Below are 16460 nucleotides of genomic sequence, written 5' to 3' on the forward strand. Positions count from 1 at the left end.
GCGACGATGGGATAAAAAGGACTAGGAGTGGGAAGGAAGTGGCCGTGGCCTTAGTTAGGTACAACCCCAGCATTTGCCTGGTGTGAAAATGGGAAACCACGAAAAACCATCTTCAGGGCTGCCGACAGTGGGGTTCGAACCCACTATCTCCCGATTACTGGATAATGGCCGCACTTAAGCGACTGCAGCTATCGAGCTCTGTAATTTATTTATCCATCCGTAATTTATTATCCATTTCCGAATATGAATTTCCATTGTTATTTTAATTTAGCGCGAATTTCCAGGTCACGCCACTGAGTGCCACTTCTGAATTGTCTCCCATTTTAACTATGTTAAATCCGGAAGTGTCCTGTATTTGGTTGCATAAAGAAGAACAAATCTACTCACGAACTACTTACAGACATCCTTCAGTTTATAAAGAGTAATGTTAAATATAGAATCTAGATAACCTCTTTCTCAGAAGGAAATATATCTGAAGCCAAGATCGATGCTTGCTCGGCCCAGAATAAGAAGCCCTATATCTATTGTGATTACGCCATGCGGAAATGTTAAACAACAGGGAAACTTCACATTTCACGAAGACTTGGCTTGGCTTCCTCAGAGAGAGAACCACGATCGACCACGTCTGTGTTTTAATCTTGTTTTAATAATGCTGAAAAATTTGAATTCAAGTGTCAGTTATTCATTTGATGAAGTGGTATCATCTCTTGTCACCAGATAGCTCACTATGAGCTATTATATTCGAAAAAAGAAGTTCATGTCGTCATATTTGCACACGATTCTGATCTTTTCTCGGCCACGAGTAAGGAAAAATAAAATAACCAAGGTCATCAGACTAATAAAAGGATAGGGAATATCCCATTAAAAATGAATGAGCTGTATCGGAGGTATAACCACAAGGTTTTATGACGTAGAATGAGGTGAATCGAATTATGTGTAAAAAATAGTATATATTGAAAAAGGCCTTAAACTTACAAGCTGCTAGTGGCCAGAAATGGACTGTGAGAGGTCTCCAGCGACTACTTCGTCATCTACAATCGACTTCCGGTCCACAGTATTCACAAGCGCGGTAGAAGTGCTGGGCTGGACGTCCCGCTGAAGACGTGTTACAAATCTCTGCAGACTTTCTGGACTAATTCGGTGTTTCAGACATGCCTGTATCCTTCCGACTGCAATTTCTGAACTATTAAGATGGAAGATTTTTAGATATTTTGCAAATTTGCAAATTTTGCACAAATTTTAACTTTTCAATTGACCTGGTCACCAACTTATGGAAGTTATGGCGGCTAAGGGCAGCCAGAATGATAACGTTCTAGGAGATGCATGCAACGATACCACTTGCAACACTCTTGTCGCGTGCTATACTAAATATACAGTCACGACGATCTTGATTTCAACACTAAACGGTGGATGCTCCAACCATTCACCATGACATCAAAGATTATTGAAACAAATTTCAAAGAATATTTTCACCCTTCAGCATAGCATTTTAGCCATATTTTATTTTTAGTGAAGTTACGATGCCGAACTTATTATACAACATTCCCGTATGACGCTCCAAATTGTACGCCAGGCACAGTACACGAACGAAACGAAAGACGTATTTTTCGTCGAAATGAAGTGCAATAGAAATAGGATCGCCATTACGTCTCGAAAGACTGCATCCATCCCGGATTCAGAGACGAAAAATTTTTCCCGGTCGTCAAGAAAATTCCTGCAATAGTCCTGGACTTTTTTTTGCATTTACCCAATTGTTGTGTTGTTCTTTCCTAGCGTTTAGTCCCGCACTGGTGCAGGGTCCGATTTTAAACATGCCATCTTCCATTTCCTGCGGTCAAGGGCGCCAGCTTTAGTGATACCTACAAGACGCATGTCTTCCTTGATGCAATCGAACTTTCGCTTCTTGGGACGACCTCGGGATCGAGAACCTCCAGGATCAAATTGGAGGGCTGTAAATATCATTGAATCTGCAGGACTTCGGACAACGTGACCATACCATCTACGTCGTTCTTCTCGCATCTTCTCTGGTATAGGTGCCACTCCCAATCACCTTCGGACGTCTTCATTTGTGACATGGTCCAGTTTTGTAAGACCCAGTGACCAACGAAACATTTCCATCTCCATACCATGTAGAACCTGCTTATGTTTCTTAGGTGTAGGCCACCATTCCGACTTACAGAGAGCAACTGGTCGGATCATGGATTTGTAGACTTTTCCTTTCAAGAATTTTCTTGTCACATAGCACACCAGTGACCTGACGCCACAACAGCCGTGTAGCATTTACTTGCGCTCGGGTGTCTGGTACTGTATTTCCATCTGAGGTGATGAGTGATCCAAGGTATTTAAATTGGTTGGGTTTAACTAGGTCTTGCCCGTCGATGCGAATAGTATCAGCAGTCTGTTAGCCACATTGCATATACTCGGTTTTAGTGATTTTAAGATGCAAGCCACAGTCCCCTAAACGGTCTTTCTAAATTTTCAGGAGATTTTCCAGATTACTTCAGGACTGATCCGCAAGGAACACAACATCACCCAAGAGCTGTGTATTATCTTAAAATATTGAATCAAATTCATACAAAGAAGGGGCCGATGACCTAGATGTTAGAACCCTTTGATATCCATGATAATCATCATCTCATCGTCAAACACAGCTGTGTATTATCTTAAAATATTAAATCAAATTCAAACACAGAAGGGGCCGATGACTTAGATGTTAGACCTCTGTTATATCAGAATAAATAATCGATACCACTATGTTTCCAAAATACCACGTAAGTAATACAAAAATTATTACAGTTTATGCTTTTTGATTGCCATGAAGGAAGAGCGACATAAAGAACAGCATTGTTCCTACGAAACACATGAATACTGTGTTTTCGTCGTAAGACCATTCTTGACATTCAGTTCAACATATCACATGTCTCTGGCACTGAATGTCATAAACGTATGTGCTGACTTTGATAAAGTATAGTCTTCTGGAAAAAAATATGGGAACGGTTTAATAAAAATCCTTGACTGTTGTAAATAAAAGTCCCACAGTATGATAAATTGATATATTTAGTACGAAAGAGTTTTCCAGCATTGTCATGACATTACGTTTGCTTTAAATAAAGTTATTTTTGTTTATAATTCTTTTCTTTTGTCACGTGTACTTCTGTCCAGGTTTTGTGCTCGAGGATTATGGCATCCCTAAATGGAAAACGAATTAAGATATAGGAATAGTATCTAAATGGTGGCGAAGAGACAACAAAGTTTAAAATGGAGAGACTGAAAAAGTTTGAATTAATTGATTGTTAAAGGGACGAATATAATAGCGTATAGTGAGCCATCTGGTGTTAAATGACGGTATCATTTGATCTACAGCATCGCCCTCTACTAGCGCAGTCTTAGTAGAGGGCGATGTCTACAGACACTATAAGGAAACAGTCGATTGAATTCAAACTTTTCGGTATTATTAGAACTGTCATAGTCTGCCGTGGTTCGCTTCTGAGGGGGTGGAACAAAGTCTTCACGAAATGTATAGTTTCCATAAAGTTTGTCTCTATCACGCGATATAAAAATCATCATAGGTTCAGAATATGAAATCTAACACGTAAATCTTTTGTTTTAAGGCTGTGAAAGCTGAGCTTGTGGTCCGAGAAGAACGCTGGAATCTTGTGTTCACTGACTTCAACTACGCGAACTTCGACAAGGGGAAACTGACGATGGCTACCAGTCTTATACAACTTAAAAAATCCTTTTGTTGTAAAATTCAAGGAAGGAAGCCAGGCTGTGACTGCAGCAGCAATATTCAGGTATAGTATCAATATAGTCTTATGTGTTAGGTTTGTTCTCGATTCCAGACATGTACTGAGGGCGGAGAAGTTCAAAAAGCGTTAATGGAAGTATTCAACTTTCGTCTGTTCTGAGAAAACTGCTAGCTTCTTTTGTCTGCCGTACTGAAGGCGAAGGAGCTCAATAGAAATATTAAACTTTCGTCTTTTCTACTAACTGTCGGCTTCTTCAGTATAACAGCTGCTTATTGCAGCGTGGTGGTAATAGTAAGTTAATGCGCATTTCTATGTTATTGAACAGTTAGAGCAGTCATCGAATATGAACCAGATTTCCAAGATTTTGAAACCAAATATGGAGAAACTCGATGTAAGCGCTTTTGTAATTCTATAAAGAATCTGTTGGTGGTCAGAGTCGTACCATACATGACGAAGTATAGCATAATAGCTAATTGTAGCTATTGTTAGCGTATGAACATGTAAGTTACCGGACATAGCCCTCCTCCTCCTCCTCCTCCTCCTCCTCCTCCTCCTCCTCCTCCTCCTCCTTTGTCTATGCTTCTTCTCCCAGCTTAATAGTGTAGACACTTTATGTTGATATGGCCTAGCTTCATCGCTGGATGCCCTTCCTGACTTCAACCCTATAGGATATGAGGAAAAATGTATTTACTATCACGTGTCTCTTTGATGGTTGGTAGTGTGGTGTGTTATACGTAGAAGATGGTATGTGTACCGAGACGAACACGAACACTTAATCTCCGTGACAGATATATTAACCGTTCGCAATTAAAATCCCCAACCTGGTCGAGAATCGAACACGAACCCAACTGGACCGAAAGCAACTACGCTAACCATTCAGCCAAGAATCCTGACCAGCAATAACCCCCACTAATACAAACTAAAACAATGAAGTTTCGGAGAGTGCGGTGGCCAACACTGCAACCTACTATTCCTAATTGCCACTGTGAAAATGACTCAGCACTCATTCTACTTATACTAAAACTAGTTTCTTTCTTCGTTTATTTATTTATTTATTTATTTATTTATTTATTTATTTATTTATTTATTTATTTATTTATTTATTCTTTTTGTCGTTTGGTTCTACTGAGGACCACGGGGCTCGTTTCGACTCCTTGTATGGAAATTCTATTTTTTCTTCGCCCAGAAAGCTTTCATCTTCTGGCTGTGTGCTTGTTTCCTTTCCTCGGTCCACTTCGGTCGGTTGGTGCCTGTACTCTGTCTGCTGGTGAGAGACTCTGGAAAGACACCTTGAAAGGTCAACTGCCGGAATAATACACGATCCTGTATGGTTTGTTCAGAAATCCCCAGCTGTTCTAAGTCGGACTTCACTGTGGTGATCCATTTTTTTTTTTTTTTTTTTTTTTTTTTTGGACGCTTTCCCTCTGCCTGCAGTGGTAAAGATCTTGCTGGTAAGTTTATTTATGTATTTATTTATTTAGCTTGTGGCAAGTACACAGTGCTATAATTTACATAAAAATATAAATAATATAAAGAAAATAGTGCACAATTAATTGAAAAAATGAAAAAAAAATGAAACAATCAACCAAACTCATGGAGAGTTCATAAATTCAAATATAAATTGTCCGACTGCTCAGTAGCCTCATTTGTAGCCTTGACAAAATCTTCCAATGGTCCCAAGTATGATCTCCTTGGGCATTCAGTGGCGATATGCCGTGGGGCCCTCAGCTGAGTCCTGGCATTGCTTCCACTTACTTGTGTCAGGCTCCTCACTTTCATCTATGCTATACGACCTCCCTTGGTCAACTCTTGTTCTTTTGCGACCCCGACGGTATTAGATCACTCGAAGCCTACTAGGGAGTTTTTCTTTTTCATGCCCTTCGTGGTCCTTGTCTTTCTTTTGCCGATACCTTCATTTTTCGAAGTGTCGGATTCTTTCCATATTTTCTCTCTGATTATTGTTATATAGAGGATGGTTGCCTAGTTGAACTTCCTCTTAAAACAATAATCACCACCACCACCACACTGCCTTTCCTCAGGGGAAGAACTGATGAGCCACACCGTCCATGATTGGTGCGAACTCTACTGAGGGCAACCCAGGTTTTTCTTGGAAGATTATAGCCAGCTGATGGATGCTGAACACTGAAAAAGGCCTGCCACTCAATTGGAGCTGTGTTGTTCCACTCCAGTTGCCACTCACGAAATCCATTATAGGACCTATTGAGGAGCTCCCTGGCAGTTTGAATAGAAGGAGATCTTAATTTCAGACGTCCAAACCTAAAAGCCAAGTCTTCATGGATGAGGAGAGCTGGAACCAAATTATTTTGTCTTCGCATTCTTGAAGGTGGTATGTAACTCAACACTGGCAACCAAACAATTGGAATAGATTTGACTGCAGCGCTGACACTGCGCACTCGAAATTTCTTTCCACAAGTATGTTTGCTAGTAGCATGCACAATCGATCTCACAGTCCCACCAACGAGGATTAATTTTGTCGAATTTCGGAAGTTGTTTTTCTACTTTTTCGTCTCTGTTATACATCGAAATGCTTTCTAACGGTGTTTCACGAGAAGTTCGAATGGCACACAAGTTTGAAAACTCATTATAACTTTACAGACACAGTGTATATTAAGAGGTTAATATGAGAATTCCAGGTATCACGTTTATAAAACGGCGAAAAGTTAAGTGCTAGCTCCAATTTAACCTTAACAAAGCAATATCCTTTGCTTCTTTCTTTGTTTCTGTGATAATCCATAAGAATGCATTTAACAGGTAAAAGTAGTAGCTATTACTCTTATCCTTCACACAATTCTTCTTTCCCTTACCCTTTTCCCAAATTCTCAGGTCGACAGTAATGTAAAAATTGGCCCAGTTTTACGACCGGATTCCCTCCCAAGTCTCCCCAACCCAAAGTTAGCAACATTTTCTTTTGTCGGAAATAATCCAGAACAAAAATGGTTCGGTTTTCGTTTGAATCTTTTCCAGTTTTCGAATCAAGTAATCCTCGTGAGGGTCCGTACACTAGAAGTATACTCCACCAGTGACTTACATACTCTCTCCTTTACATCCTTATATCCCTAAAAACCCTCATAACCATAAAAATGTCTGACTCGTTGGCTGAATGGTCAGCGCACTGGCCTTCGGTTCAGAGGGTCCCGGGTTCGATTCCCGGCCGGGAGGGGGATTTTAACCTTCATTGGTTAATTCCACTGGCCAGGGGACTGGGTGTTTGTGTTGTCCCCAACATCCTTGCAACTCACACACCACACACAACACTATCCTCCACCACAATAACACGCAGTTACCTACAAATGGCAGATGCCGCCCACCCTCATCGGAGGGTCTGCCTTACAAGGGCTGCACTCGGCTAGAAATAGCCACACGAAATGATTATTATAGGCTACCATAAAAATATATCTGTAATCTTCATTCACAACCTCGTTAAAGGGAGTCATAACTGAAATTTCGAACTTCTGCAATTTACCACTTATCAAAACAAAATTTAAAACATAAGTACAAATATAACACCATGGTAGACTTGTAGCTGATAAATTATTTGGTTGCAAAGTTATTGACAAATAATTCATATTTTTATATGCTGCATGAAAAATGCTCTTTGCGACACAGTTTTCATTTATTGGGATATAATTTGGCATACTTGTCAAAAATACTCATATATTTAAGAACAACTCCGGGTTTAGCAGTCAGATATAAAGTATTGGAGAACGTATATTTTTCCGTTTTTCATTATTCGTTGAATAGGTAAAAATTTAGTTTCGTGCTATTTCAGGAGTAAAAATATGAAGGTGACATTTAACTGATAATAAAATTCAGGGCTACGTTTAATTCCTGTACATATTCAAAACATTTCTGAAAATTTCAGGTGAACCCGATGAGAACTCTGTCAGAGGAGCATTTTATGCATGGCAAAGAGCTGAAAACGTTTTGAGGTAGATAAAAGCAATTGAAAGTTTTAACAAGCATGCTTGCTTTAAAATTGCCCCACAGTACTTTTTCTTCAGATAGTAATTTATGTGTGTGCTAAGTCTGGTTGGGAGCTATGCTGTAACATACACACATACGTATACATCTATAATCTCGGTCATTTTGGACATACCTTTTCACCCCTTCTAACCCTATTCCAATTGGGGCTGAACTTTCACTTAAATGACATGAAGAGTATTATAATTCATCTCAGCGACCACGAAAACCATGGATTTGGCACTAGCATCAGTCATTTTCGGTTATTTTTGCATTTCACCCCCTCCCCTACGGGTGCTAGGGGTGCCTCGCCTCACAGTATTATTTTCCAGATAGCAAGTAATATTTGTAGAACTCAAATTGATAACGGTTAATTTATTTACATCTAACGAATCGTTTTTAAAGAGATATCGGTATGGAATATGGAGCTGACAATTGTAGGATTCAGTTCATCGAAAGGGGGTGAAACTGTTCAGAGTCAATGAAATAATCAGTAGAGTATGGAGTCACACACGAGTTTGGATTTGATGAGATGAGGCCTCCTTGATAAAAGAGCCTTTTAAATGTTTCTCAGTCATGGCCATCCACCAGCGGCGTCTGCTCTTCAAGGGTACATGATCAGGAGGCCCCACCCCCACCCACACCCTCGTATAAGATATCAGCCTTCTTGCTGACCGAAATTAAGGTATTTCCGTCATCGTGGCATATACAGCCAATTACATGTATCAGTCCCCACTATGGCAAACTAGCGAAACGACGAACTAGGGAACCTACAGTATAGTAAAGTTTTGGTCTAGATATTTTATTATATAACATCTACCCTCTGAAAAAGTCTCACATCTACAGCTCATTCTGTATGGCAAACACATAAAACCAATCATTAAATATAAAAATTGATGTGACATGGGTAATCACAACTTCCTTCAGCTCTCCTAATTTTTTGACAATTTGCACATTCGATAGTTTGCTTCTATTTTGCTAGTCCCAGTGCTAAATGCAGCAGCCGGGCATAACCCTTCTGTGACTGAAGGAACAATTTATATGGAAACCTTTCAACTACTTTGCCGCTGAGCATGTGGACGAGGGAGAACACTGCAAACAGTACAGGAGCCTCGGTCACAAGCTCGATGCGTCCGGAGCTCACTGCTGGCACTGTGGAGTGCTGTTCGAAGGCTGCAAACTTTCTGTTGTAGTCAGTGCGTTAGTAATTGCGAAAGCAGGTGCGATTACGATGTCCAATATTTATAAATCCAACAATTTCATCGTTATATTTAGTAGTTTCTTCGTAACGATAAAAACAGTCCGAATGATGTTGCTCTCTTTAATTCCGTGTTCATTATTCACTATACAATATACTTAGTGTATTCAGTTGACTATTTACTATGCAACGTACTGTATTCTGTGCACTGCAGTTCACTTTTCTGTGTATTCATAACACTGTTGTAAAGTTAAACGTTCCAGAAAATAATAATAATAATAATAATAATAATAATAATAATAATAATAATAATAATAATAATAATAATAATAATAATAATAATAATAATAATCAGCTACCCGTATGGACTAACAACCCTTACGATGAGGGTGAATCAAAATGAATGATTCATCCGTCCCGGGCTCACGCCCACCAGCTAACATCAACCACGAACTTAGCATGATGGAAGCACAAATGACAGAGCAACTACCTCAGGCCTGCACTGCTAACAGTAAAGGCGAACCTGGTCATTCGGATTCTGGGGGACCAGGACATCATGCAGGGAAGAGTCGGAGCTTCCCAAAACTTCTGAAACCCAAGAGAATGCAGTTCATTGGTACACTCAACGTACAGACTCTGGCTAAAACAGGCAAACTCAAGATTGTGACTGATACCTGTGACAAGTTTAGAATTCGTATTCTTGCAGTTCAAGAAACGCGATTTCGTGATTACGATCACTTTGATTCAGGTGGATATCGAATATATAAGGGGAGGCCTGCAATTAAACTCGCAAATAGTAATTTAAATATTTTGGGCACTGCATTCCTAGTACATAACAGCATACAGAACTCGGTAATAAATTTTACATCACCTTCGGAACGTCTCTCTCTACTCACGGTTAAATGTGCTAACAAAGCCTACACACTGGTTAATGCACACGCTCCGGTGAACAGTGAAACTGACAAAAACAAAATTGAGAAGTTCTGGTTGCAACTCGAACGAGCACTCGCCAAGATACCTCAGCATCACGTTAAAATTCTCCTTGGGGACTTCAATGCACAAATCGGCAGGGAACGAGAATACAGAAGCATCATTGGGTGCTTTTCAGCACACAAGAAGACTAATGCCAATGGACATCGCCTAATCAACATATGTAGAATGGCTAACCTCCAAATAATGTCCACACACTTTAAGAAACCTCCGTGGAAAATGACCACTTGGAAATCACCAATCAACTACATAGGTGAATACCAGATTGATCACGTAGCCATCACAAGAAAATACTCTCCTGAAATCATGAATGTACGAGTTCGCAAGGGTTACGTAGAGTCCGACCACCATCTTTCACAAATCAAAGTCCGCTTCAGACCTAACCGGAAAAGTTATCAGAAATCTAAAATACCACGCATTGATCCAGAATACTTAAAAGATCACGCACAGGAATTCATGGAATCAATGCAGACTAACACAGAAACATGGGACACCCTTCTTGCAACCATTCAAGACTCAGCGAAGAAACTTGGCCAACCCCCACGAAAACGTAAACACAGGTGGTGGACTGCCGATTGCGATAGAGCTCTGGAATCCCGCATGCAAGCCTGGAAGAATTGGCATAGTCACCAAACACCAGAAAATTGGAGTAACTTCAAAGAAATACAGAAGCGAACGGCCAAAACTATTAGACGAGTTAAACGTACCTACCACCTCAATAGATTGTCGGAAATCGATTACGATTTCAAAAGGAACAACACTCGAAATTTCTATAGAACTTTTAGAGAAGAACTGACCAACTACAAACCCCCTAGTATTTGTTTTCGTCGCATCGATGGAACACTTGAGCCGAATACAAAAGCCAACTGTGAAATCTTAAAGCAGTACTTTGAAGCGTTACATAACTGTGAACCTCCTGCCGAAAAACTGCAATTCAGCATATCCACCCCAAACCAAGACTCACTTCCACCAACACATGACGAGATACGGAATATTGTATTAAATCTGAAAAACAACAAAGCACCAGGGGAAGATGGTGTAACTGCCGAGATGCTCAGGATCGGAGGTGAGGTCATTATTGACCGATTACAAGCCATCATTGCGGATATATGGGAGAGCGAAATCATACCTGCAGAGTGGACAGCTGCTTTGATTCATCCTCTACACAAAAAGGGTGACAAGACAGATCCGAACAATTACCGAGGTATCTCTCTACTCTCAATTGCTTACAAAGTATTCTCTCGTGCTCTCCGTACCAGATTAGAACAACAGATAGAATGGAAGATTGGAGAATACCAGGCGGGCTTCAGACCTCACCGATCGTGCGCAGAACAGATCTGGAACCTCAAGATGATTCTCCAACATCGCCAATCAATTCGAACAGTGGTCACTTTTGTTGACTTTAAAAAAGCTTACGACTCGATTGACCGTGCCACCCTATTAGATGTACTTCATGAATATGGTGTTGACAACAAAACAACGAAGTTAATCCAACAGACTTTAACTAACACAACTTCTAAAGTGAAATTCATGGGCGAAATCTCCGAATCATTTGAGATAAGAACAGGCGTGAGGCAGGGTGATGGATTATCTCCACTGCTGTTCAATCTTGTACTAGACAAGATCGTTAGAACATGGGAGAAAGAAGTACACGGGATAAATATGGGAACGAGAGATAAGCGAATCAATATTAAGTGCCTTGCCTTTGCTGACGACCTAGCAATAATCACCCGCACTCCGGAGGAAGCCAGATCCGCTCTTGAGAATCTGCATGAGATTGCTATTAAGACTGGCCTCCAAATATCGTATGAGAAAACACAATACATGGACTCCAAGAACACCAATGTGGATTCACTTGGGACCAAATATGGCAATATCACACGAGTTAAACATTTCAAGTACTTAGGTGAAATCATCGGAAGCACTGGTAACGACAGGATAGCCAACAAAACCCGTGCCGAAAAATTACGTAAAGCCTACACAGTCACCTGGAATATCTACAATAAGAAATCCCTTTCCATCCAAGCCAAGCTGCGTCACTACCATACAGTAGTTCTTCCTGAAGCACTCTACGCGATTGAAACATCAACACTGACCATCAATATCAATGGCATCGAGAAAATGGAACGGCAAATACTTAGGAAAATATTTGGACCAAAGTTCCAAGATGGAATATGGATGCGAAAAAGCTCGGAAGAACTCTACTCGCTGACCGAAAAATTCACTTCAATCGCCCGGAAAAGACGTATGCAATTCTACGCACATCTAGCACGAATGGACGACTCGCGACTGACCAAGAAAATCTTCCTCATTATCAGCGGAACCCGACAAAATAAAGTACGGTGGCTTGCTGACACCCAAAAAGATCTCGCAGAAGTCGGCGTTGACCCACTGACAACTACACGGGCTACATTTAGACACAAAATTAACTTGCACAGCTTTGAAGCCAGACAATGTACAAGAAACTTGAAACTCCAGGAGGCATGGACTCAAGAAAGACGACAGACTCACAGTGCGAGGATTAAGAAGTTTTGGGAGGACAAGAGAAACAAGAAGAAGAATGCTAACTAATGGTTCTACGTGCTCCTTAGAGGGCCTAACGCACATATATATATATAAGTTCTAAGCCAAGCAAAACTGGACTCAGATCACTATCTATCCAAAATAAAAATCAAACTGCTCCCGAGAAACACAAGGAGAGTTCGAGCCAAAAGGATTGAAAGATATGATAGAGAAAAACTAGGATCTAACCATGAATTCACTCAGAAACTACAATCGGTGGATGCAGAGAACTGGGAACAACTGCGCGAGGCCCTGGTCAAAACAGCTAAAGAGACGGTTCAGCTTACTAAGCCCAGGAAGCATGCTTGGTGGAACAGTGAATGCGATGCAGCTATAAGGCAAAGACAGTTCGCCAGGCAGAAATGGAACTCGCTAAAGAACCAAGTCAAGTGGACAAAATTCGTGAATGAGAGAAAGTGTGCAGCCAAAACCATCCGCAGCGTTAAACGTGCATTTGATAAACACCAGCTGGCTCAAATTGAGCAGGATTTCAAGAAGAACAATACACGTGACTTTTATAAAACATTTAAAAGCAACTTGAGGAAACATGACCCACCGAGCCTACAGTTCAGAAATTCCAATGGAAATCTAGCCCATAACGACAAGGAAAACTGCCGGATCCTTGCAAAATACTTCGAATCCCTTCTTAACTGTGAGGCCCCATTGTCCAGATTCACATTTGAAGATAAAACAACAGTTCACCGAGATTCAGCTCCACCTACGAAAGAGGAAGTCGGACAGATTATCCACTCCTTGAAGAATAATAAAGCGCCGGGTGAAGATTCGATAATAGCTGAATTGTGGAAGTTTGCTAGTGACAATGCAGTGGAAAAATTAACGGACATCATACATGAAATCTGGAACGCTGAAAGACTTCCATGTGACTGGACATCTGCCCTAATCCACCCACTTCATAAGAAAGGCGACAAGTCGGATGTTAACAACTATCGCGGCATCTCCCTCCTACTTATAACCTACAAAATTCTCTCGAAAGCTCTTCAAATCAGGGCAGAAGAACAGCTAGATCCAGAGCTGGGTGATTACCAAGGAGGTTTCAGGAAAGGACGATCATGTGTAGAGCAGATTATGAATCTGAAATCTGTCCTTTCATATCTTAAACTAAGGAGCAAGCCTTTTGTAGTAACGTTCATCGACTTTAAGAAGGCCTATGATTCAATTGATAGAACTACCCTACTTCAGATCTTAAAGGAATTTGGCTTGGACAGTAAAACAAGAGTGATCATCCAACAGACTCTCACCAACACCATCTCAAAAGTGAAGTTTAGAGGAAAGATTTCAGAGGCCTTTGAAATACGGACAGGATTTAGGCAAGGAGATGGTCTCTCGCCTCTGTTGTTCAACTGCGTTCTTGAGAAAGTGATCCGTGAATGGCGCAGAGAAATGAGTTATGAAGGAGTCGAAAGCGGAGTCAGACTAGGCCACAAGAACAAGAACCTTTCAATTGACTGTCTAGCATTTGCAAATGATCTCGCGGTTTTCGCTGATTCCTTGGATGTGGCCACGAAGCAGATCAACCAGCTTCAAACACAAGCTGCAAAGGCGGGCCTCCAAAACTCCTTTGAGAAAACGAAATTCATTACAAACATCAAACTGGCGCCAAGTGAGCTAGAAGGGACTCACAGAAAAGTCAAGCGAGTTGAAAAATTTAAGTATCTTGGTGAATGGATAGAACCTAACTTGTCCGAAAAAGAAGCCTTTTCTTCACGCATGAATAAAATGGAAATGGCTTACCATCTGACTAAAAATGTCTATAACAAAAGATCTATATCTCTGAATGCAAAAATCAAACACTATTGCACTGTTATCCGGCCAGAGGCTCTATATGCTGCGGAATGTCTCGCCATGAACAAAAAAGGCATGATGGAGAAATTGGAGGCCAAGGAAAGAAAGATTTTGAGAAAAATCTTAGGTCCAGTCAAAGACAACGGCGAGTTTAGGAGACGGCACAACCAGGAGTTGTACTCGCATGTGGAGAAAATAACTGATGTGATGCGAAAAAGGAGGATTACTTTTTATGGACACATGGCCCGAATGAATTCAACACGGTTAACCAACCGCATATTCACTTTCCTCCAAGAGAAAAAGGTAAAGGGGGCATGGTTCAGTGAGGTTCAGAAAGATCTGCAGGAGATTGGGATCTCATTTGAAGATATCCAGGAGCGTGTCCCACTTAAGAAAAAACTCCAAGAACATCGGAGTTTCCTACCAAAGCCGAAGATGAAAACTGGAAAGGCATGGACGGAAGAACGAAAGGAGCAACACCGTATACGAATGAAGGAGTACTGGACCAACATTAAAGCTCAAGGGAAACAGTTGAAATGACGTGGTCCTTAGTTGGCCGAAATGAAACAAGAAAAAAAATAATAATAATAATAATAATAATGTCAGGCTGACTACTTCAAACGGTAGAGCCCTGGCCTTCTGAGCTCAAGTTGGTAGGTTCGAACCCGGCTCAATCCGGTAATATTTAAAGGTGCTCAGATACGTCAGCCTCGTGCCTGTAAATTTACTGGCGTGTAAAAGAACTTCTGCAGGACAAAATTCCGGCACTTCGGTGCCTCCGAAAACCGTAAATGTTCAGTGGCACCTCCTGAGGTACGAATTTATTTATTTATTTATTTATTTATTTATTTATTTATTTATTTATTTATTTATTTATTTATTTATTTATTTATTTATTTATTTAATTAATTATTTAGTTAGTTAGTTAGTTAGTTAGTTAGTTAGTTAGTTAGTTAGTTAGTCAGTTAGTTTAATTTAGTTTAGTTCTGCACTCGTCTGTGTGACCCACTCAATTCATACCTCACAAGCCACCACTGCCACCCACCAATACTTCACATTACAGCCAGCACGGTTGCTAGGTAACATCGCGTAACATATGTTTGTGTCGCTAATTCCGTGAGGCAAATTTTCAAATGACACCCAGCCATTAGATATATTTATGTCAATATGATATTCTTTCCTGCATGCATTAATCACTATATGTGCATAAGTAAGCACGCGTGAGTAAACGACATGTTGGATTTTTGGAACAAAAGTCAATGTTACCTCGTACCACATTCACTCTCTTAAACTACCTATACTTGACTATTGTGACACTGTGTTGACTGAAATTACCTGCGACAGTAACAAGAAACTGGACCGGAGCCTCAGTAGCTGCGTAAGATATATATTTAATCTGCGATATGATGCTCACATATCACCATATTATAAGGAATTGTCGTGGCTTCGAATGCACCAGCGCCGTGAATTTCACACGTTATCTCTTCTGCACAAAATACTTTCCACTAATACTCCCAACTATCTTTATTCACCTTTTTCTTACCTCTCTTCATATCATGACCACAATACGAGATCTGGCTCCTCTCTTACCATACCAGTAAACCGCACTGCTGCTTACAACCGCTCCTTTATAATCTCTGCGTCCAGGGCATGGAATTTGCTACCTGCGAACATTAGGGACAATCCCTCTCATCGCAAGTTTAAAGTGGCGTTCCGCGAGTATTTGTTGAGTAGATCCTGCTGACTTGCTGGATAATTGTTGAGTGAATGAAAGAATGAATGGGATGAATGAACGGATTATTGCAGTGTATTTTACTTTGTGTAGTTTAAAATTAAGGATTCTTTTATTGTCATTTTTAATATTATTACTATTGTTTTTGCTATTAATATTATTTTTATTTGTATTTGTAAGTACTGTATAAGTTATGTACATGTATACTCTTCTAGTGGTTAAGTGTAGGAGAGGGCCTTGAGCCCTAACTTCGCCACCAATAAAGACATTATCTATCTATCTATCTATCTATCTATCTATCTATCTATAGCTCCGCTTCGTTGCCGTTTTTCTCAATTCACGCGAAATGTAACATAGATGTTTGTTTATTTTTATGCTTCAGTTTTGGGAGAAAGTGACTTTTATCCCACCCTGTATATTGAAATAAGAAAAATGAAAACATCAC

At 40.3% G+C, this 16460-nt stretch overlaps 1 protein-coding gene across 1 annotated transcript in view; it reads left to right on the forward strand.

The window, feature by feature from the left end:
- The window catches only part of Ir8a (Ionotropic receptor 8a), a 107181-nt gene that overhangs the window by 18379 nt on the left and 72342 nt on the right, over positions 1 to 16460 (forward strand). Inside the window, exon 4 of the mRNA XM_068229057.1 lies at positions 3612 to 3794. Within this exon, the coding sequence (XP_068085158.1) occupies positions 3612 to 3794 (183 nt within the window). The remainder of the gene's footprint in view (positions 1 to 3611; positions 3795 to 16460) is intronic.

Source organism: Anabrus simplex, chromosome 8 (genome assembly GCF_040414725.1).
Source record: "Anabrus simplex isolate iqAnaSimp1 chromosome 8, ASM4041472v1, whole genome shotgun sequence".
Classification (NCBI taxonomy): domain Eukaryota; kingdom Metazoa; phylum Arthropoda; class Insecta; order Orthoptera; family Tettigoniidae; genus Anabrus; species Anabrus simplex.